Source organism: Typopeltis vanoorti, chromosome 9, assembly GCF_054136105.1.
Source record: "Typopeltis vanoorti isolate ZY-2024b chromosome 9, IOZ_Tvanoo_1.0, whole genome shotgun sequence".
In the NCBI taxonomy this organism is placed as follows: domain Eukaryota; kingdom Metazoa; phylum Arthropoda; class Arachnida; order Uropygi; family Thelyphonidae; genus Typopeltis; species Typopeltis vanoorti.
Genome location: NC_143557.1, coordinates 117,063,155 through 117,086,306, shown reverse-complemented (window position 1 = coordinate 117,086,306; position 23,152 = coordinate 117,063,155). Strand labels below are relative to the sequence as shown.

Below are 23,152 nucleotides of genomic sequence, written 5' to 3'. Positions count from 1 at the left end.
TCAACCCTATTAAGACAAAGATTATGGTTCTTGAAGTATATATAAAGAAAGGGTCCTGAGAAACAAATGTATCGTAATAGAAAAATAATTGAGAAGGTTGACTGGGACAATGCTCAGACTTATTTAAAGTCAGGAAAGACATCTATCACTACAGGAACAAAGCTGGAGGGTCCTAGATACAGCTGAGTTTTCACTAGCTGCTTATGGATGTGAAACTTGAAACCAAAAGAAGTCTGATAGGAAAAGGAAAGCTATAGAAAGTTTTACTGCTGGGTTATAAAATATAATTGACTGAGAATTACATTCTTGTTTTAATCCTTTACCCAAGTATATACAAAGTCTGAATGTGAAGAATCTTCATGACTAGTCTGCTTGTATATAGAGGCCATTGGCTTGACCTCAGTTGCTTCAGTGTCTCCTGGTGCAAAGCACACTTCCTTCCAGATGTGTACATTACCATGCATTATGAGAATGGTCGTACCCAGACTGGTTTCGACCTTCATTGTGGTCTCATCACTGGAAGCCATGCCCAGACAAATACCAAGGTTGAATCAATGCAGAAATCATTATATATTTCCTTTATACCAGTAGTAAGGAATTCTTTGGCTAATTCATCATTAATAAGATAATGAACATAGATTTCTAGACTTAAAATACCTCATTTCTGAGGTTTATATAGTGTATTATCATAATATTAAATATTGTATTACCATAATATTAAATATTGTATTACCATAATATTAAATACTTTAGATCAGAGATTTTTCCAGAAAATTCTGCTGCTGGGTTATAAAGTATATTATAATGTTCTTTATAATCCAGTGTTATACTTTAGTATAAAGATTATAAATCTTTTGGAATATAGATTGAGAATGTCAGATCTAATATTTCATCAGAGGATGCGAGTGGGGTATCAAACCCCCCCCATGCAATGAGGTGATCTGAGTGGTGGCCAGCTATATGAAGACTTCTATGAAGAAAGGATATATACACTGGTGATTATGAGGAACTTAGAAGACAGCTTGGAGCTATAGCATAGAATGAGAGTTAAGTGGGAAGGAAAGAAATGCTGCTTGAGAAACTGACCAAAAGATATTTGATATCAATGTGCAAATGTATTCCGAAGGTAAAATGGATGAATGAAGAAATTAAGCATGAAATCTGAAAGAAGGTATTGTGGAGGTATCACAAAATGAATAATGGTAACAGTCAATTGCATGAAGAGTATAAGGAGCAGACCAGAAGGTGACTCAGCTTGTAAGGACAGGAAAATTGTAGTATGAGCAGAGGTTAGCAAATCAGGTCAAGAAAAATCTTAATGAACTTTTCCAATATATGGTAAGTAAAATGAAGAATGATTATAGTAAGATGTTAATGGATGAAGATGGTAGATTGGTGACTGCAGCAGAAGACTTAGTTGAGGTATTTGGACAATTCATGAAGATGTTTTATCTTCAATGTACTTACTGTACGAAGTAAGTATCTTCAATGCAAAATCATTAAAAGCTCATGTGTAGAGAAAATAGGAGAAGATGGCTTAATGGTGAACAAGCAAGATCTAGCGGTTTTAAGTCACAACACAAGAATAATAAAAAAAATAATATTTATTTACTTATTTGCTGATATAGGTAGTTGGTTAACATCTTCAGAGCATAAAAAAAAAAACAGTTTGGCACAGAATGAAACGCTTGGGCAGCACCTATGTCTTTGAGGCAACTCATGAATGCCGAGGAATGTATTCTCTCTCTCTCTCTCTCTCATCAATTTACGAAACTTTCATAGTTTCGACATTTGGCTTCGAAATAACGTTGGATCTAATATTCACTTTGCTTATGTAATTTTACATCGCTGAACTGAAGCCTTTTGGCTCTTTATTTTAGTTTATTAGTTAATTAAGTATTGATTGATCTTAAGATGACCATCTTCTTGTCTGTGCATAGTAAGTCAGGTTACAAGTTCAGACCTTTCAATCTGTTTAAGAAGGAGGTAGAGGAGGAATTAAATAAGCTTGATGTCAATAGTATTTGACATTGCCACGTCTTAAGGCAGTGGTCTCAAACTCAAATTGCATGTGGGCTGAATGCACGATGTGAAAGCAGCTGACGGGCCGGAATTTTTTTTTTAACAAAACGAGAGTGAATATATATATATTGAACCATACTTTCCCTTAATGTATAGATACCACCCCCCCTTTATAATTATGAAACCCTTTTATAACCTTTATAACTTGAGAATAAATAATGACAACCTATTCTCTTTCTTTTATTTATTAAATTTTTCTTTGACACATACAGGAAAAATACATATTTTGTATGTAAATACAAACATATTTTTGTAATTTTTGTAATTAATTATAAACTTCTTTATTTCTTACTGCAACTTGACACTTGATGGCGTTTCGATTCTGATAAAGTTTGTAGCCTTGGAGAAAAATTACTAGAAACTATCTATCTTCAGCATGGATTGTAGATGCCCATCGGTCAATCGGGTTCTTTTCTTAGACTTATTAATTTCCAACTGCGAATAAAATTTTCATGACATATAAATGTACTCCCAAACAAAGGGATTATTCTTATTGCAAAAATTCTTAACTGAGGGTACTTATCTTTTGACAAGTACGAATAAAAGTTAATCAAATCTGTATCTTCAAATCTTTGAATAAGATTTATATTATACTCTAATTTAATTAGCTCCATTTGCAGATTTTCTGGTGGGTTATTCACGTTCGTTTTTAATGGTAATGAAAATAATGTAAAATCTGACTGCAAATCTTTAAATCTTTCTTCAAATTCTTGTCGTAATAATGCTATTTTTCTTGCATATTCTTGAGATTTTTCATTTGAAATAATAGGGCAGGATTTAAGATGTAGGAAATGTAAGAAATTTTTTGATTCCAGTTGTGTTTCCCGTAATTGCAATTTAACTTTAAAAGCTTTAATACAAGCATACATGTCAGTGATTAGTTTATTCTTTCCTTGCATCTCTTTATTGAGAATATTTAAATGACTGGTTAGCTAAATCTGTTATCCATGTATCATTACGTAGCTCGTCGATGGTTTAATTTTTTTGCCATGAAAATTTTGATTTCGTTTATTAAATCAAAAAACTGTTTTAATACAGCTCCTCAACTTAACCATCTCACCTCGTTATAATAAATCATTTCTCCGTACTCGCTTTCAATTTCTTCAAGCAATGCAACAAATTCTCGATGATTCAGAGTTCGTCCATGGATAAAGTTTACTGTTTTAGTTACTGTTTCCATAACATTATCCATCTGCAAACTTTTGGCACAAAGTGCTTCTTGATGAATAATGCAATGTATAGTGCCAAATTTGTTTTGAAATTTTTCTTCTTTCACTATATTTCTTAATTTTACCACTACTCCATTTTTTTTTACCAACCATGGCAGCTGCACCATCACTTGCAAATTCAACCATTTTATCTCAACTTAATTTATATTTATCTATTACAGTTTTTATTTCAGAAAAAATATCCTTTGCACCAGTTTTTCCTTTCATAGGAATTATTTCCAGTAATTCCTCAATTACTTCAAATTCATCAGTAACACCTTCTATGAAAACGGCAAGTTGTGCTATATCTGTGATGTCAGTACTCTCATCAACTGCTATTGAGAATGCTGCAAAATCTATACTTTTTTCTTTTAACTGACATCGTATATCACTAGTGATTTTCATTAATACATTCCGCTACCGTGTTGGCTGACAAACTAATATTTTTAAATAATTGTTGTTTGTCAGGACAAAGAAGTTCAGCAGACTTAATCAAACAATCTTTAAGGAATTCACCATCAGTAAATGGTTTTGATCGTTTTGCAATGATGTGTGCGAGAGCAAAACTTGCGTGAACTGTTGCTTTACTGAATTTATTTGTTTCAGTAAAAAAATTTTGTTGTCGTTATAAGCCAGATTTCAGAAACTGTAACTTTTCTTCTCTCAATTTGCCTTCCAACATTTCAAATTTTTCTTCATGATTCGTTTCGTAATGGCGACGTAAATTGTATTCTTTTGGAACTGATATTCCTTTATTACAAATAAAACATACAATTTTATTGCACACAACACCACAAAAGTACATAATTTCCCATTTATCTTGAAAAACACGTCCTTCTTCATCCACTTTTCTTTTACTCTTTGTTAAAGACATGGCTAGCAGTTCAATCTCTTAATTAAAATCACTATAATTTTATTTACAACTTTAATTCAACAAGATGAATTTTCGTATGAAAGCAACACTCAGAAGTTATGCACAATTCTAAACCATAGGTATTGATATAATGTAGATCTAACAACAAGCACAAATAAACAGGTTTTATAAGCCGTACGTTAGTTTGTCTCCATCTATATTGCAATATGAACTGTGCAGCTGTGCATCGGAAACACCACAATACTGAAGTTGCCACCAACTGTTCCAACATTTCAAATTTTTCTTCATGATTTGTTTCAGAATAGCAACGTAAATTGTATTTTTTTGGAACTGATATTCCCTTATTACAAATAAAACATACAATTTTATTGCACACAACAACACCACAAAAGTACATAATTTCCCATTTATCTTGAACAACACGTCCTTCTTCATCCACTTTTCTTTTATTCTTTGTTAAATACATGGCTTGCAGTTTAATCTCTTAATTAAAATCACTATTATAATTTTATTTACAACTTTAATTCAGCAAGATGAATTTTTGTATGAAAGCAACACTCAAAAGTTATGCACAATTCTAAACGATAGGTATTGATATAATGTAGATCTAACAATAAGCACAAATAAACAGGTTTTATAAGCCGTACGTTAGTTTGTTTCCATCTATATTGCAATATGAACTGTGCAGCTGTACATCGGAAACACCAGAATACTGAAGCACCACCAACTATCGGCTGGCAAACTAAATTTACTGATTGTAAATTGTAGATATGGGCTGAGCTTATGCGCACATAAACTCAGTCCATATCTCTATGTCTCTAAAACTATAAGCACTGTATTTACAACAAATACATAATTGAAATGTAGTCACGGGCCGTGTAAAATTGCTTCGGGGGCCGGATGCAGGCCTCCAGTTTGAGACAACTGTCTTAAGAGAATGTCTTAAGAGCTCCAAGGAGTTAGCAGTAGCCTTGGCATACCTGTCTAATAAGAGTTACAATTGCACAAATCCCAAGGGAGTGGAAGGAAGATAAAATGGTTCTATTGCATAATGGTAGTAATACGACTATGGATACAAATTATAGGCCAATCTGTATATCTGGAGTTATAATGTTATTGGAGAATGGGTTCTCAGGGTTAAATGCATATTTTGTGGTATAGTTAGGTTTTGCAAAAGGCGTTTGATTGATTGCCACACAACAAGCTGGTAACTAAATTGAAATAAATAGGTTTGCATAACAGACTAGTGAGTGAGTTAGGTGACTGGTGGTCAGATCAGTATCAGCAAGTTGTATATAGGGAGGCAGTATTCTGAAAGAGTAAAGTCATTAGCAGTGTCTCACAGAGGTCTGTTTTGGGGTCATTGTTATTCAACTTGTATATTATGTATTAATGTATTGGGATTTAAGAGATATGCAACTGTTTGCAGGTATTGTGTCCTCACAGGAGGACTTAGATTGTATTGAGTGGGCAGGTAATTACAATACAGGCACTTTGCCTGTATTGCATAGTGTCAAGTTCTCAAAGTTGGTAAGCAATGATGGAATTTCAAAGGCATACACTTGGTAGGGAAATTCTGAAGGAAGTAGAGATCTGGGAGTGGTGATGGACAAGGACCTGAAATTCAGGGTCTACACTGCACCAAGTTATGAAGTTGTTGCATCAGATTATGACAATGGTGATGAGCATATGTTAGAAAGGTTCCAGAGAATATGAAGGTGATAACTGGTCTTTGGAATGTTGGGTATGATTGAGTGAATGCAATTTGCAAAGCCTCATGAATAGGAGGAGGGGAAGGGAGAGGATATGAATTGAGACATAAGTTTATTGGGAGGATTGTTACCAGGTTAACATCAGAAGAAATTTTTCATAGAATGCAAGAGGGGAAAAGAACAAGAGGCCATCCCTAGAAACTGTATAAGGAGGGTGTGAGTTAAGAAGTAAAGAGCTGGTTCTTTGCATGAAGAGCAGTTGGTGAGTGGGATGCATTGCCTGATAGTGATCGAATTTAAGGCATAGTTTGTAACCTTTATGTGTGATAGCGCGTACCTCCCTGCAGTGAGTCTGACTCCATGGAGATCTGACATTAATAATAATAATTAGTATAGAATATATTTTAGTATATTATAATATACTTTATAACCTAGTGGTAAAACTTTCTACAAATATCTCTGATCTGGAATATTTAATAATATTTAATACACCATTTTACTACTTGTATATAGGAAATATGACTTTTGCATCGATTTGACCATACTGTACTTTTGGGTCTGGCTCCTACTGATGAAATCTCAAAGATTGAAACCAGTCTGAGTAGTGATTTCCGGTAATGCTCAGTGTTGTACACATGCAAAAGGAAGTATGCTTTGCATTATAGTGACTGGGGCAATTCTTTTTGGGCATGTACATCACTAAGCATTATGTTAAGAGTCACTGCTCAGACTGGCTTCAACTCTAAAGTAGTATCTTCACAACTAGTCATACTGTTTGATTTGACCATATTGTATTTCTTGGTCTGGCTCCCACTGATGACATTTAATGCTCATCATTGGGTTTGCTTGCTTCTTGGTAATGTATTTCTGCTTGTCACTGGTGGAACCACTGCTGAGTTTCTTGTCCTGAAGTGATTCAGGTCAGGAGTAATGAGTTTAGTAGCGATCGCTTAGTGAAATTTAAAGTTATCGTGTAGATCACTCAGTTTTTGGAGAGGTATCCCTGCACTTAAACATGCCTCAATAAAGGTCAAAACCAGTCTGAGTAGTGACTCTTCCTGTAATGCTTAGTGTTGTACATATGCAAAAGGAAGTGTGCTTTGCATTATAGTGACTGAGACAATTCCTTTTAGGCATGTACATCACTAAGCATTATGGGAAGAGAGTCATTACTCAGACCGGCTTCAACAAATATTTTGACAACTAGTCAACGGTCTCTGTATACAAATAGACTGGTCTTGAGGATACTATTTCATGTGCAAATGTTGTTTGTATACACTTGGATGAAGGATTAAAAAAACAAGAATATATTTTCTTGTTAATTATAATATAGAAAAGGATAGCTGTTTTTGAGCTGTGGTGATAATGATACAGGAGACTGTGTAGAGAGAAGCCTTGTGATGATATATATATAATATTAGAGATGCCAAGAAATTATATACTTGGTTTTAATCCTTTACCCAAGGAAGTAAAACAATGTTTTGCGTGTGAAATATATTCACATCTGAACTACTTGTATATAGAGGCTAATGACTTCACATCACTTGCCTTAGTATTTATCCCATAATGCAAAGCACACACCCTTTCTGACGTGTAAAAATGCTATGCATAATTGAAAGGGCCACTAACCTGACTGGTTTCTACATTTATTCGGGTCTCATCAGTGAGAACCAGACCCAGGAGAGTTCTTAAAAGAACTGGACGATGGACTGAGTCCTTGACTCTTTATCCCGTCATCTGAATGAAGAAAATCTGTGTGGATGGGGGGTGTTATTGAGCTAAAAGCTCTCGTCATGGCTGGGTAACGGCAATAGCCGAGCCTCATTTAAAACTTTATTGGCTACAGCATTGCCATTCGTTACCCTGGAAGTCCTAAAAAGGACACTTCCCCTCCTTCATCAATAATCGGTTAATCTTAAAATTTTAGACCCAGGAGAGATACCAAGGTTAAAGTAATGTAGAAGTCATATACAAGTGAGCAAAAGGTGCTATGCCTTATTAATAAAAATCTTTGAATGAGAGAAAGATGTTGAAAGTTTTTTTTTACATTGCTTCCGTTATACATTAAAGATGCCAAGAAATTATATACTTGGTTTTAATCCTTTATGCAAGGAAGCAAGTCATGTGAAGTTGTTTGCCTCTATATACAAGTAACTCAGATGTGCAAAACATTATTTTGCTTCCTTGGGGAAAAGATTAAAACCAAGTATATAATTTCTTGGCATCTTTAATGTATAATAGAACCGAGGTAAAAAACTTTCAAGGTCTTTCTCTCATCCAGAGATTTTTATTAATAAGGTCTAGCACCTTTTGTTCACTTGTATATGAGATATATATGACTTCTGCATTACTTCAATCTCGGTATCTCTCCCAGGTCTGTCTCCCACTAATGAGACCTCAACAAAGGTCAAAACCAGTCTGGAAGTGGCTCAACCCATTATGCATAGACCAGTGTATTCTGCCACCATTAGCAGATAGGTCTATGGGGATTTTTCACATGGACATCATTGGATCTTCTCATCCTCTTTGAACACACCATGACCATCAATTCTTACCTGGATATTTTTTACTGATCAGGTATTTCCCTATGTGATGATAATATGGCCTGATGAGTGTGGATTCTTCCTGAAGACAACACACTGTGTCACAAGGCTTGCATTGTAAAATCATGGTTTGAAGAGCATATCCAAGTATATGCTTTCTTGATTGCCTAATTCTCTTGATTTAAATCCCATTAAACATTCATGTGAACATTTGTAATGCAGCATCCACTGATCAACACCAGTATCTCACTTGGTTGCTGATCTCTAGGATATTATTCTCTCTAGTTGGTAAAGAATACCTCAGAACATGTTCCAGTGAAGTTAATGCCAAGATGACAGTAGCCATCATGGCCAAAAGAGTCCCACCGCACTACTAAGTAAGTGGTCAATGTTTTGGCTGATGTGTGCGTGCGCACGTGTATAAAATGTATAAATATTTGTTTTTGTTTTTTTAAGCCACATAGGAATTCATGCTGTTTTATTTCTGACTTAACATACTTTTACCTGGTATTTATTATGTATAGGAAAGAACTTTTACACTATAAGGCATATTCAGACACATTTTAATTTTGCAGATCCTAGCAAAGAAAAGGAATTACGAAGTACATTAAAGTCAGAAGTACAAAGGTGATTTCAAACTCAGTTAAAAATTTTATACATTAACTTCATTTGATTTCATGTGGTTCATTTCAGAATTATTTTATACAAGATACATTCTCCAGTCTTCTTTTCACTAATACATACAATATAAAAACTAAAGTGAAGTAGGCCATGGTAGAGTTATTTTGCAACCTTCAGACAGTGAGCAGTTTGAAAGTGGACTGGGAAAAGAAAATTAGGTCAACAGCATTGGAAAATATGTGCATATAAACTTTTTTTTATCAAACATTGGGTTTTATAAATTATTCAAAGATACAACAACAACAGTAACTTTGCAAGTAGATATGGTCAATATTGATGAATATTAATTTTAGCCTCACATTTTATTTTATACTACTCTGCATAGAATGAAAATATGCAACTTAGCATTTCATTTCATTTCATTTCATTACACAAAAAAAGTATATACCAGAAACAAGGACTAATTCAATTATTTGCAATGTTCACTTACAAAAGTTTACTATGGATGTTCTAAGTAACTGTTGATTCTATAATATTTTTTCTATTATAAAGAAAGGCATATTTCAGTTTCAGCTGCAACAAAATAGGAAAAATTAAATGAAAAAAATGTATGGAGATAGTTACTAGTGAAGTGGTATTTCTTACCTTCATTAAAATCTTAATTTTTGTTAAGATTTTAATCAAGGTACATCATTTAACATATGAGCAGCCAGATGACTGATGAAACATGTGCCTTTGATTTTGAAAAGACTTCAGTTTGGTGGTTGTCACTGACATGAGAAACATTGCTTCAGAAATGTCACTGTGAAGACATTCGGGACATTTGTCACTTAGTTGGAAAGACAAATTCAATTTGCATCTAATTATTAGCTTTTCAACTTTCCAATATATACTTCAGAATAAAGTGCTTTTTTCAGAGGTGTGTTAGCTTTTCTCATGTGGAGAGGGCAGATTTCTCCTACATTAGGTTTTATAAATTATTCAAGAACAGAAACTGAGAACATTTAATGAAGTCAGAGAACACCGGACCTGTTAAAGTATTATTATTATTATTATTATTACCACAAGCTACTCCAGGAGTCCTTAGACTCATCGAGGGAGGCCCTAAACATCATGTTCACGCAGCTGTTCAACATTCTCACAGTATCTATCATACCTTGCCTTGAACTCGCTCACTGTCATAGCACCCACAACAGACTCTGGCAGCTTATTCCACTCATTTACCACTCTAAAAGTAAAGAACCCAGCTCTAACACCCCTGCTAACCACGCTCTTGCCCAGCTTCCATGGGTGTCCCCTAGTTCTCCCACCACCAGTCCTGATCTCAAAAATATCATCTGAATTAATCCTATAGAATCCTTTTAGCAATTTGAATGTCTCAATCATGTCTCCCCTTTTCCGCCTATCAACTAGTTTCTGCAACCCACAAATCTTCAACCTGTTCTCATATGGTTCATTCCATAGACCTGCTATCATCTTAGTCACTTGCCTCTGGATCCTCTCAACCTCCTCCCCATCAAGAAGGAACCGAGGTGACCAAATCTGGGCACAGTAGTCGAGATGAGGTCTTATCAGGGCTCGGTACAGAGGTACAATAACTTGTTTTTCTCTGCTCGTCAAGGTATTTTTCAACAACCAAGTGAGTTGATGAGCTGATTTAGCTACTTTCGCAATGTGCACCCTAAACTTCATCTCCCTATCCACCAACACTCCCAAGTCCCTGGCCTCATCAATCTCTTGGAGTACAGTTCCACCAATGTGGTATACTGCTGCTAATCTTTTCACTCCAAAATGCATAACCTTACATTTTGTCACATTAAATTGACATCCATTCTCCTTAGTCCAGAACTCCAATCTATCTAAGTCATCTTGCAAGACTTTGACATCTTCTGCATTCACTATCACCCTACCCAACTTTGCATCATCAGCGAACAAATGAACTGTCCCACTTAGACCCTTCCCTATATCGTTAATGAACAGATTAAACAGCAGTGGTCCAAGAACAGAACGCTGTGGCACACCACTAGTCACAGGCCGTTTTTTGGACTCTACTCCTGAATAAACTACTCTTTGATATCTCTCCATCAACCACCCAGCTATCCATCTCACCAACCCTATATCCATTCCCATATGTTGTAGTTTACGGATTAGAATTCCATGTGGTATCCTGTCAAACGCCTTTGCCAGGTCCAGCAGTATCACTGTAAACCCATTGCCCTTATCCAGTTCAGCCGTCACCTTGTTATAAAACTTGAGCAAGTTACTGAGGCATGATCTACCCTTCACAAAGCCATGCTGTCCTCTGTACAGTATCTCATTTTCATCAATCCATTCCTGTATTTTTATTATATTATATCTTGTTGTGGATGGGGTTATAACAGTATGCAACTTCACAGAATTCCACTTCTGTTAACTGTACTCAAGCAGTGGTTCTCTATATATAGGACATTACTACTAGACACAGCACTTGGAGCGGAAAGGTCACCTGATTCAACAAAGCCCAGTTGTAGCTGTTCCATGATGCTCATGGTGGAGCTAGTACTGTATATGATGGCAGCATGATTCAAGTGGATGTGTTGTGCTAAGTGATCTAGCATGTGTTAGGCCATCTTTCTTTCACTTTCAACTTGAACATTGCTGACAACAAGTGTTTCTTGTTGCTCACATCCAACAAAATAATGTGTCTTGCAGTCACCAGATCTCAGCTTAGCTGTGGAATGAGGTGGAACAAGAATTGCCTGTGACAGGGATATGGTTTATTCCAATCTGAAGCAACTGTTGAATATATTTCCATATATCCAACAGTTGCTTCAGAAAATGTTGAAAATCAATTCTGCATGGACCAGTATCTCTTCAAGAGATTTCTTGTCACCTCATCAGGAGATAATTTCCCATGTCCTGAAATAAACATGTGTAGATGCATGTATGCACACATATGCATGTAAAACTAAAAAGGCTCACATGCCTTTTTAGTTTTAGCTAGTTGTTGCTTACTCTAAAAATCATCAGCCAATTCTTAGATATATACAGTAGTTGCTAAAGCAGTAAGTACCGTCAAACCTCATGGACACGATCTATGCCTTTGTCCAAATTCACAGTGAAAACCAAACATTTTACTTTCAGTTTTTTTTTTTTTTTTCCCCCAGTCTGTTGAAGGATTTTTCAGAATGATTGATATGCCAATTTATTTTATATATGCTTATCTACTAGAAGCTTCTGCATGGATCGCTGTCTCTTTAGAACACTTCTTAGCACTTCGTCAGGAAATAAATAAGTTCACTAGGTCCTGATGAATTAAGGACCAAAGTCATGGCATGGGGTCCAAAGTCATGGGGGTGCTTAAGAGTCAAAGCTGTATAACTGAGAGGAGACCTCCACATAGCCTTTAAAGGAATGCGGAGAACCGACCAGGGCTTCTGACCTAATGTCCAATCCTCACCTTCTCGTGGTGCACCCTGTTGGGTATCTACTTGAATACTGAATGAACGAGGATGGGCTGGCAATTTGGAATTTAGCCGACCAAATTGTATTCTTATTGGTTAAACCAAAATAAAAAATGATGGTACAACATGACAAAATTTCATTCCGGCTAGGGCGTCGCCTGGTTAAACAAGGCCCCCGTTGTTTTTGCCAGGAAACCAGGACGAACAGCGAAAAGTCAGCTACTGGAACAAATCTGAAAACACACCCCAACTCAACATCACCAGAGTTAAAGATCGGTACTATTAATATAAGAAGCCTGAATGACAAAGAAATGGAGCTAGCTGATGAATTAGATAAGTACCAGATCGACATAATAGGGGTGACTGAAACAAAAAAAACAAAAACTGGTGAGATCTTTCTGAGCAATAAATACAAAATGTTATATTCAGGCAATGACAATCAAGGAAAAGAAGGAGTAGCCATAGTATTCAACACAAAATACGAGGCTAATCTTCTTGAATGGCAGGCAGTTTCAAGTAGAGTGATGTGGGCAAATATCAGAATGGGGAACTGGACAATGAGACTTATTTGTGCCTATGGTCCCACAGAAGGTTCTTCTAAGGTAGAAGTGGAGGAATTTTTTGATGCTTTAGAAAAAGCAACTGACACAATGAAAAATAAAAAGTTGGTCCTTGTTGGGGATCTAAATAGCAGAGTAGGAAATGATTGTGAGACATACAAAAATATTTTGGGAAAATTTGGAGAAAAGAGCAAAGCTAATAATAATGGCAAATATCTGTTGGATTTCTGCTCAGGACATGGACTGGTTATTATTAACACCATGTTCCAACATAAAAATCTGCACAAATTCACATGGAGAGAAGAGGCAAGGAATAAGAAAAGTCTCATTGACTATGTTATTGTTGATAGTGATGTTTTCTCCCTGGTGTAGGACACCAGAGTGTACAGAGGATTTGAAATTGGAAGTGATCACTATTTAGTCTTGAGCAAGATAAAATTGAATTTCATATTGAAAAGAATAACATGTAAGAAAGTTTTAAAGCGAATAAAAGTTGAGCAGCTCTCAGATGTGAACTGTAGACTAACATACACAAAGATTATTGAAGAAAAAATAAAAGAGTTTGAGAACAGGAACCAAACCTTGGAGATTCAGTGGCAAGCCTTGAAGAAAACCCTGATTGATTCAGCCAGAGAGGCATGTGGTGAGGTTGTCTGCAAGGATAGAAAAAATCAGGATTCCATGGTGGACACAAGAAGTTAAAGAGGCAGTGAAGGAAAAGAAGAAAGCATATCAAAAGTTCCTGGCAAATAAGTCAGCTTTTGTTCTTAGAGAATACAGAGACAAATGTAAGAAAGCTAAACACTGTGTAAAACTAGCTAAACAAAAGTCATGGGAGGACTTTGGCAAGAACATAGAAAATAAATATCAAGAAGGTGGTAAGATATTCTGAAAGCTGTTGAAGAAGCTTTGAAATGGAGGAAAGTGTGCAGTAAAAGGAGTCGGAGATGATAAAGTTGACATGAAAAACGGGAGAAAAAGATATCCTTGAAGTATGGAGTAATTATTCAAAAAATTGCTAAATGAAACAAGCAGTGATGACAGCACAGTGGTAAAAAACAATGACCAGGCATGCAGTCAGGAATACATATCCATACTTGAAGTAGAAAAAGCCATCAAAGGCTTGAAATGTGGAAAGGCAGCAGGAGTAGATGATATTTGACAAGAAATGCTGAAGTATGGTGGTATAAGAGTCTTACAGTGGCTGCACTGCATAGTTCAGAAAGCCTGGACAGAGGGATGAATTCCCGATGATTGGAGTAGAGCTCTCATAGTACCCATATATAAAAAGGGAAATAAAACTGCATTTGAGAATTACAGAGGTATTTCCCTGCTGAGTGTTCCTGGCAAGATCTATGCAAGTATACATGAGAAACGGTTGAGAAGAATTATGGAAGAAAACTTGAAGAACAAGCTGGATTCAGGCCAAATAGAGGCTGTCAAGATCAGATCTTCACTTTATGACAAATAGTAGAGAAAGCATGGGAATATAACAAAGATCTGTATTTAAGTTTTGTCAATCTGGAAAAGGCATATGAAAAGGTGCCAAGAGAGAAGCTATTCAATACGCTACAGTTATATGGTGTCGATGGGGCATTATATCATGCAATACTTAGTCTGTATTTGAGTTGTAAGTGTTGCAGTTAGAATTGAAGGATGTACGGAAAGATGGTTTAATGTTAAATCTGCTGTGAGACAAGGGTGTACATTATCCCCTCTGTTATTCATTATCTATATGGATCACATTATGAAGGAAAGTGGTATTAAACATGATATCAGAATTGGAGATGTTAATGTCAGCTGTTTGCTTTATGCAGATGATGTTATACTTCTGAATAAATCCGCTACAAGTTTGCAAGATTCCCTGACTAAATTGAATAACTGTTGTAATAGATATGGTATGAAGGTCAGCATTAAAAAGACAAAGGCAATGAAAATAGGTAGAATTGTTGAAAATGTCAACTGTGTTGTGAACGGGGAACCTGCGGAACAAGTAAAACATTTCAGCTACTTAGGCACGATTTTTAGTGAATATGGTAAATTAAATATGGAAATAGACAACAGAATCAACAAAGCTGGTATGGTAGGAAGTCAATTGAATAAATTCATATGGAATAAGAGAGAAATTAGTCGCAACACTAAATTAGCTGTATACAAGACAGTGTTCAAACCAGTTTTAACTTATGGATCTGAGAACTGGGTCAGAAGTAAAACACTTGACCAAAGACTAGAGACCGCAGATATGAGAGTCCTGAGAAAGATTAGAGCCGTGAACAGATGGCATCAATGGCAATATCATATTAAAAACGAGGATATTAGGAAAGAACTTGACATTGTCGGCATCCAGGAATGCGTTAGCAGAGCTAATCTCAGGTGGTATAAACAGAATGGGCAAGGAAAGATTAGCAAAAGAAATGTTCTCTGCCAGGTTGGCAGGAAAACGACCCAGAGGAAGACCAAGATATATGGGGATTGATATGGTAAAATGTGCCTTAGATGATAGAAATATAAGATCTGATAATGATAATATTGGAGTCTTGACAACTAATAGACTGATTTGGAGGAAAACTGTAGATAGGAAGTTAGTAATGGTGTAAATTTTTCATGTAGTACTATCATATCCTGTACACCCCTTGAAGGTACATGTCGGGAATTTGATGATGAGTCATGGCATGTAAGTTGTGGATGAATTTAATAAATGCACAGTGTATGTGCTCGCATGCCTGTTTAGTTTTAGCTACTTATTACTTAGTCTCAAATTGTGTATCTTTTGAGGAGTTCATCCAACATAAAGAAATCATAGTTGTTTGTTATGATTTACACACAAAGCAATGAAATAGAATATCCAATATATAGAGAATTAAAAAATGGTTGATTAATTAATTGTTGATAGAAACCCATTTTATAATGGATTTTAATTTATGATGAGTTAAATTAAAAATGTTGATCTACAATAAGAAGAAAAAAATAATTTAATAAAACTTATTGTAGAAAAATTATATACAATAATGGTAAATGAGGATTTTTAATTCGAACTCATTACTAGGTCAAAATAGCACCATTAAGTGAATGAGTTGAATGTAAGATTCCCATTTATTAGGCATAAGTTTAAAGGTGCTATACAGTAATTGCATTAAAAACTGAAAAGATCAGTTCACGAGTACCTGGTTAATTGGCTGAAAATTCCAAATATTAGTATTTAAATTTATCTTTGCACTGCTTTCAAGTCAGGCTGGTTGGCCGAGTTGTTAGCATATCCACTCTCTAGCCATCAAGCTATCAAGTTTAAATCCCATTGTGGACACAGATATTTGCAATTGTCTAGGTGTGAAATGAATTTCATCGCCTGGTGAAATTTATCTCCCACTCATTGCATTCCTGAAGTGGCTTGAAAAAGTTCTGTGTTTGGTCTCTAGAGCAGAGTTCTGATTAAATAAAAAATACCAAAGAATTATATAAAATTAATAAAATAGAAAACCAAATCTTAGCCTACCTATAGAACTAATGTAATATAGGTTTACAATATTTTGTGGTTTAAGTCATATAAAAATAAATAAATAAATAAATAGACTTAACTGAGTAAATTGACCACTATTGTAGTATCTGTTAGCCCAAAAAGGTAGTGGCAGCGTTAATGATGTTACCAATATAAAAACAACTGAAATACTGTATGCAAGAAACAGTGTAACTCAGGAACTTGTTTATAAGGAACTAACCAGCAAAAAAGAATACTTGAGAGTTTATTTTTCAATATTGTGATTATTTTTGTTTTGCATTACAGTAAGCAGTATGGTATTTGTTATAATTAATTATTGAACTTCTAATTGGCATTTATTATTTTTTCATATTTACTTAAAATATTAATCATATGTGAATACTTTACATCATTAATAAATTTATACATTAGTAAATTACTAAATTAATTTATTTTTCCAGGCATATATCAAAGGATACCGTAGTGATTCTGGATTCATCTAATTATATAAAAGGCAAGTTTGGGATTACTGAAAATCATAAGAAAATATAACTGGAAAAACAAAAAAAAAAGTTAAATCAGCATGCAAAACAGTTATACATTTACCTTTTTTGAACTTGTACATTGATACAAAATTTCATATTCAAATCCATAAACTTTTTAGGTTCACTAGTTTTGCTTTTTGTTGAAACAAATTTAATAACATCAGTTTAATTAATTTTTTTTGTTGTTGATGTGCAATAACTAGATAAACAATTTATGAATTCAAAAAATTATATTGACTCACTTATAATAATAAAAAATTTTGCCTCAAAATTTTTTATTCTTAAAAGTGAATCTTTATGTTTACATCCTTATCTTTACATATGAATGTTTGTTTCAGCATTGCAATTATCTTTTGAGTTGTATTTGCAATCTTTGCTACATGGCCCTGAACTTCAACTTCCTTTCTACTAACACTCCAAGATCACTAGCCTCATCAGTTTCATCATGCTAAAGTGAATGATTTTACATTTACTGACATCCACAGTTCCAGCCTATTCAAATCATTCTGCAAGTACTGCATATCACCAGGATCTCATCATCAGCAAATAGCTGTATGTCGCCTATCAAATCCTTCCCAATATCATTAGTGTACAGATTGAACAACAGTGGACCAATCGCTGATCCTTGTAATAATACACCATTAGTTACCTTAAATCTTGCAGGCTCACAACCCCCACTTTTTGATATTTGTCAATCAGCTATCCTCTTATCCGTGCTAATATTCCATAATCCAAACCCAATTTCTCCAATTTATGCAACAGTCTACCATGCTGTATTCTGTCGAAAGCCTTAGCAAAATCCAAAAGCATCATAATGTATCTATTCCCCTTGTCTAGTTCAATGGTACCTTTTGTTATTGAATGTGAACAAGTTGCTAAAACATGACCTTCCCTTAGTAAACCCATTTTGCTCATTGCAAAGTAAAGATTCAATGTCAACCCATTTCTGAATGCGAGTCCTAACCAATTTTTCTAAAACCTTCACCACCACTCCAGGGATAATAATTAGTTGATAGTTGGATACATCAGTCTTTGAACCAGCCTTGTGCAGTGGGATTACAATACATTCTTTCGATTCCTGATGGAATCTTCCCTGTTCTGAGACTCAATTGGAATAGCCAGTTCAGCTGAACACTCTTTTAGCACATGTGCTGATATCCCATCAGTCCCTGTTGCTGAATTCTTATTCAGTTTGTGCAACAGCTCTAATATCTCATTCTCACACACCTGAGTTTCTTCATCCAGTGAAGAGGTAGCAGTGAGCTCAATGTTGTGTACCAGGTCGATAGCTTTTCAACAAAATGGGCACTCATTAGTTGAACAACCTCTTCTGCATCTGTTACCCTCACGCCATCTGCATTTAGAAGTTATTCTTTCATATTCATTCTTTCTTTTACTTGCAGCGTATCGATAGAATTCTTGAGTTGTCTTTAGCATGCAGAGCCAGTTCCTTTTCATAATTAGCTCTAAGTACAATAGTTGTAACTAATCTAGCCTGCTGCTTATAATTTTCATAACATACATCACCCTTATGCACATAGTATTCCTTCCACATCACCAGAATCTCTTGCTTAATAAGATTACAGGAAAATCTTGCTTAATGCGATTAATTAATCCATCAATTAATGCGCATTAAGCGAATACAATAAACAATAGGAATGATTATAATTCATCCATCCCTTAGCGTAAATTTGGAAAATAAATTACAGTATAAGCTATATTAGAGGATAAAATCATCAAAGTTAATAAAAATCAATTGCTTAAATTTTTATTTAATGTCTAAACATTTGATTGAGCTACTTTTTTTTACAAAAAATTAAGTAAAGATGTTTGAACCATGCTCGACTTTTTCATCTTATCATGCAATTTGAGATAGCTGGCGATCGCTTTATCAAGATTTCGACGGACTTCAAAGCTTCGTTCCATGTCAGGATCAGCATCAAACAAAATTTTCTTAGCATGCTCAATGTGATTGAAAACTAGTTCAAGCTCTTTTACAGTTAGCTTCTTAGTCATAACATTCTCTTCTTGTTCTCACTCCTTATCATCTTCTTCATATGCACGCTGTTCTTCTAGTTGAAAGAGATTATTCTCTCTTAAATGTTCTGAATGCAAACAAGCAAGTTTCTCACGTCTTCATTATCCAGTTCATTAAATCCAAGTTCTTTTCCAATTGTGCTGATTTCTTCAATGTTAGATCTTGAATTTTGCACACACATGATAAACTAACATAGGCTTGAGTTTAAAGTTGCCTTCTGCATTGCCTCCTAATAAAAATGTAAGATGATCTTTAGATACTTTCTTTCCTGGTTGAGATGCTTCAGTGTTAGCTAGGAAAGTTTTTGTTGGCATTTCCAAAAGAGACCAATTTCGTTGATGTTGAATATTTGCCGATTGTCATAATCACCCTCATGAATTATGCTTTGCAATTCTTCAGAAACTTGCCTGCAGAATCTTTATCATCACTAGCAGATTCTCCAGTTATTCTTACGTTATGCAGTCCAGTTTGATTTTTAAAACGGTCAAACCATCCTAAACTTTGCAGTAAAGCTTTCACGTTCCTCTTGAAATTTGTTCTCTTTCAATGAAGTAAAAATATTGAGAGCTTTTGCCTGAATAATCCTTGTATTAAGAGGTATTATTTTTTGGTTATAATCTTCAATCCAGAGTGATTGAAGATGCTCCATCTCACTCATTAAATGGCTTCTATTTTGGATGATCTGCATGCTTTAAAAAACAGTAGCAACTTTTCCTTGTTCTTTGTATTCCTTGCTCTTATTTAATATAGTCCAAACTATAGACTTGCTGTATCTGAGGTCTCCCACAATCGTTGTATTACAAGTGCCACTTTCATGTCTCTTAATGACTTCCAGCTTTTCCGCTCACTGCAGATTGGTGACAAAAAATTTCGCATAACATAAAAAAATCACATTAACTGATTAACGTGCGTATCAAATTCACATTGAGTGAGGTTTTCCTGTACACATCCATTTGACTCCTACTCTGTTTATTCTTCAAAATCTCGGGACACATTCTGATATCGCATCATTTAAGTATTATTTAAATGTTTCCCATGCATAGTTGATATTCTTCCCATCCAGCAACCGATCCCATTCCAATGAACTCAGTATACTTCTCAGTTTGTCATAATTCCTGCTTTGTTGTTCAGCATGTAACCTTTTCTGAAGGGAACATTCATAAATTTAGTCACTTCCAAAGTAAGTACTTCATGATCACTGTCCAACCGGAGGCAGAATAGTTGCATTTAACTGTGAAACACCCTCTGACACTATAATCAAATCTAACACTCTTTGATCTCAAGTTCCTTCTGTCTGCTGCTTGAGAAAGTTGTCCTGGAACAGCTCAATAAATGCATTTTCATTCTTCTCATGAGATTCTACTGCTACCCAATCAATGTTTGAATAATTAGTCTCCCATTATGATTACTCTTTTAATGTAATTGCAATTGTTGTTGAATAACTGTATTGATGATGTCTTATGATAAGTAAGACAAAATATTTACATATTAAAAAGTTAATTACTGTGGCATACATGTGATTTTTTAGTTATGAATACTCCACAGGTTTCACTATATAAGAATTTTGACTATCATAGAGAAATGTTCTATTATCTTGTACTTACATATTCTGATTGCCATATCTATACTGTAAGTTATGTTTCTAATAAAGACATGATCAATATACATATATCTCCTGATTGGAAAATATACTGTCTAAATCCCAAATTGTGCATGATGTTTCTTTTTATGCAATTGTCTTTCATCCTGCCTCTGAATTTAACAGTATAGTTTGATTTTGTTTTGTTTATTATTGGAATTCTCTGATCTGCCTAACTTCCTTATCTTCAGTTTGCAGAATACTGGAAATATTAAGGATACTTAATAGGCTCTATTGACTCTTCCATAATGTCTAAAATTTTAATATTGCTTGCTTTAGATGATGTTCCTAGGTAATTAGATGATGTTCCTAGGTAATTTAGCCAGATTTTGATGTCATTAATTTCTTTTGCATTTCATTTTTTTCTAGTTAATTTCTGATTTTCTTCTTTTAAAACTGCATTATTTTATCATTGATGACTTTAATAAAATCCAGAAGACATCCATGGCTGTATTATTCTCTGGAAGTATCCTTTGATTTCACTTTTGCTAGTTGATAGACAGTCTTCTTTGCACAATGAATCACTACTACCACTTTGCTTATTAAATGCCTAGAGCCTCAGTAGCTCAGTCAGTATAAACGCCCTTTGGTTGGAAAGACCTGGGTTCAGTTCCCGTCCATGACATGAGGAACTTTATCTATTCTCTTTCGACAAAAGGTGAGTTAACTTGTCTCATATGGAGGTAGGGGGTTTATTCACCTGGAAACTCTAGTTTTCGTCTCCCAGAACAAGCAAACCAGTCCTGTGTACACACACAGATTACGGTCAGGAATATTTCAGTCAGGATTCTTTTACAGTCTTTTACTTCAATTACAGTCAGGAATACAAGAAACGATCCCGCCCAGCCATAGGCCTGATTCGTCAGCTATGCCGGTCCTGAGTCCAGATAAAAATAGGGGGCAATTGAAATGGTCCTGTACCTCCCTGTAAAAGGGACTCATGGCCATTGTATCATCATACGAAATAAATAAAATTAGATGCCTGAAATGGTTGATATTCCATATTTGGACTCCAGAGTAAGCATTCCAACTTCTGTGTGTCTTCGTACTTCGAGGACATTACCAAATACCTCTTGATGACTTTACTTCTTACTTTACTTACATTATTTCTTACCAAAAACTCTGTTGTTGCAACTTAAGTGTCCTCCATTTGAGGGTATAGAAGTAAAATGTTTATGCAAACCAGCTACTGGATAATACATAAGATCAGTCCTGATTGTGATGCATCAAGATACTTTTCAGTCAGCTGCATATATCTGCTACTTATGCTTCCAGGCATGGCATGAAGGGAGTCCAAGGAGTGCTCTCTGTATTGGTATATCTAAGACATCCTCTCTTACTGCATATCCCTTCTTCCATGACAACCATTAAAATAAAATTAATCACTGCAGCTAAATAACCTTGCTCAGGAACCAAACATGTGAAAAAAAAACTAACATAAGTAACACTTTTGTATGTAATTCACAAAAATTTGCAGCCTGAACACAATTGCAGTTGATGTACTCTGCCAGAATTGGAGATTCAGTTAAATGTAATTTTTAGCTGAACCTCAGATTTGCAGGTACAGTAACCAGCCAGTATAGATATTAACTGTCTGAACTGCACTCTGATCCCTTCTGCAATAGAGATGGTACTTATATGTAATTGCATTCTCTTCCATGGAATACTAGATCTGGAATCCTCTTTTTGCTGGATCAAGGTTTCCATCTGCTATTTACACTGCTCTCCATATTCTAAACTAACTTCAGCTTTTTTAAACCTCCATAGATTTTTCTGCATTTTATCTGGCTTCCCTTTTCCAATTCTACTGCCCAAGCTGGAAGAGATGCTGATATCTTTGTTGTAAGTAGTGTTCTAATATAAATGGTTCTTACCTACCAGAATATTGGATAACTTCTCCTCTCTTCAGATATTTTTGAATTTTTTTAACCAGTAAATTTTTTTATTCAAACTAAGTTTATTTAAAAATTGCTTTTAGATGAATAATACTACATAAAATACTTTTTTTTTTATTCATGATAGGTTATCGGTATGAGCTGTATTGTTTAGTGAAGTCATGTAAAACAACACATTGTGTGGTAAGTAGCTTCATGTAGCCAGTTCCTTTTATATAAAAGAATTTTTTTTTAATATTTTATTTAATACAACATATACATGGATTGAATATGTGTAGGCAAGACAAGTGGTCCAGATCCTTCCCATGAAAAAAAAAAAAAAAAAAAGGCTATATATCTCACTGCCAAAAGTTAACACATTTGCACTGTGCAGTGTCTACATGTGCAAAAACTGCTTCTGTGCAGTCGCATTTTCACAAAGCTTGTACAGCACATGTTAGTTGCAATTTTATTTGTGAAGTGTCTGGATGATATCAAATATCTCAAATGTAATCCAAACTGATTTCAAGTTATATAT

At 34.9% G+C, this 23,152-nt stretch overlaps 1 protein-coding gene across 1 annotated transcript in view; it reads left to right on the top strand.

The window, feature by feature from the left end:
* Positions 1-23,152, top strand: part of LOC150103456 (protein KTI12 homolog) — an 86,689-nt gene that overhangs the window by 11,314 nt on the left and 52,223 nt on the right. Inside the window, exons 2-4 of the mRNA XM_090398238.1 lie at positions 8,995-9,046; positions 16,980-17,032; positions 22,763-22,818. Coding sequence (XP_090254364.1) covers positions 8,995-9,046; positions 16,980-17,032; positions 22,763-22,818 — 161 coding nt within the window. The remainder of the gene's footprint in view (positions 1-8,994; positions 9,047-16,979; positions 17,033-22,762; positions 22,819-23,152) is intronic.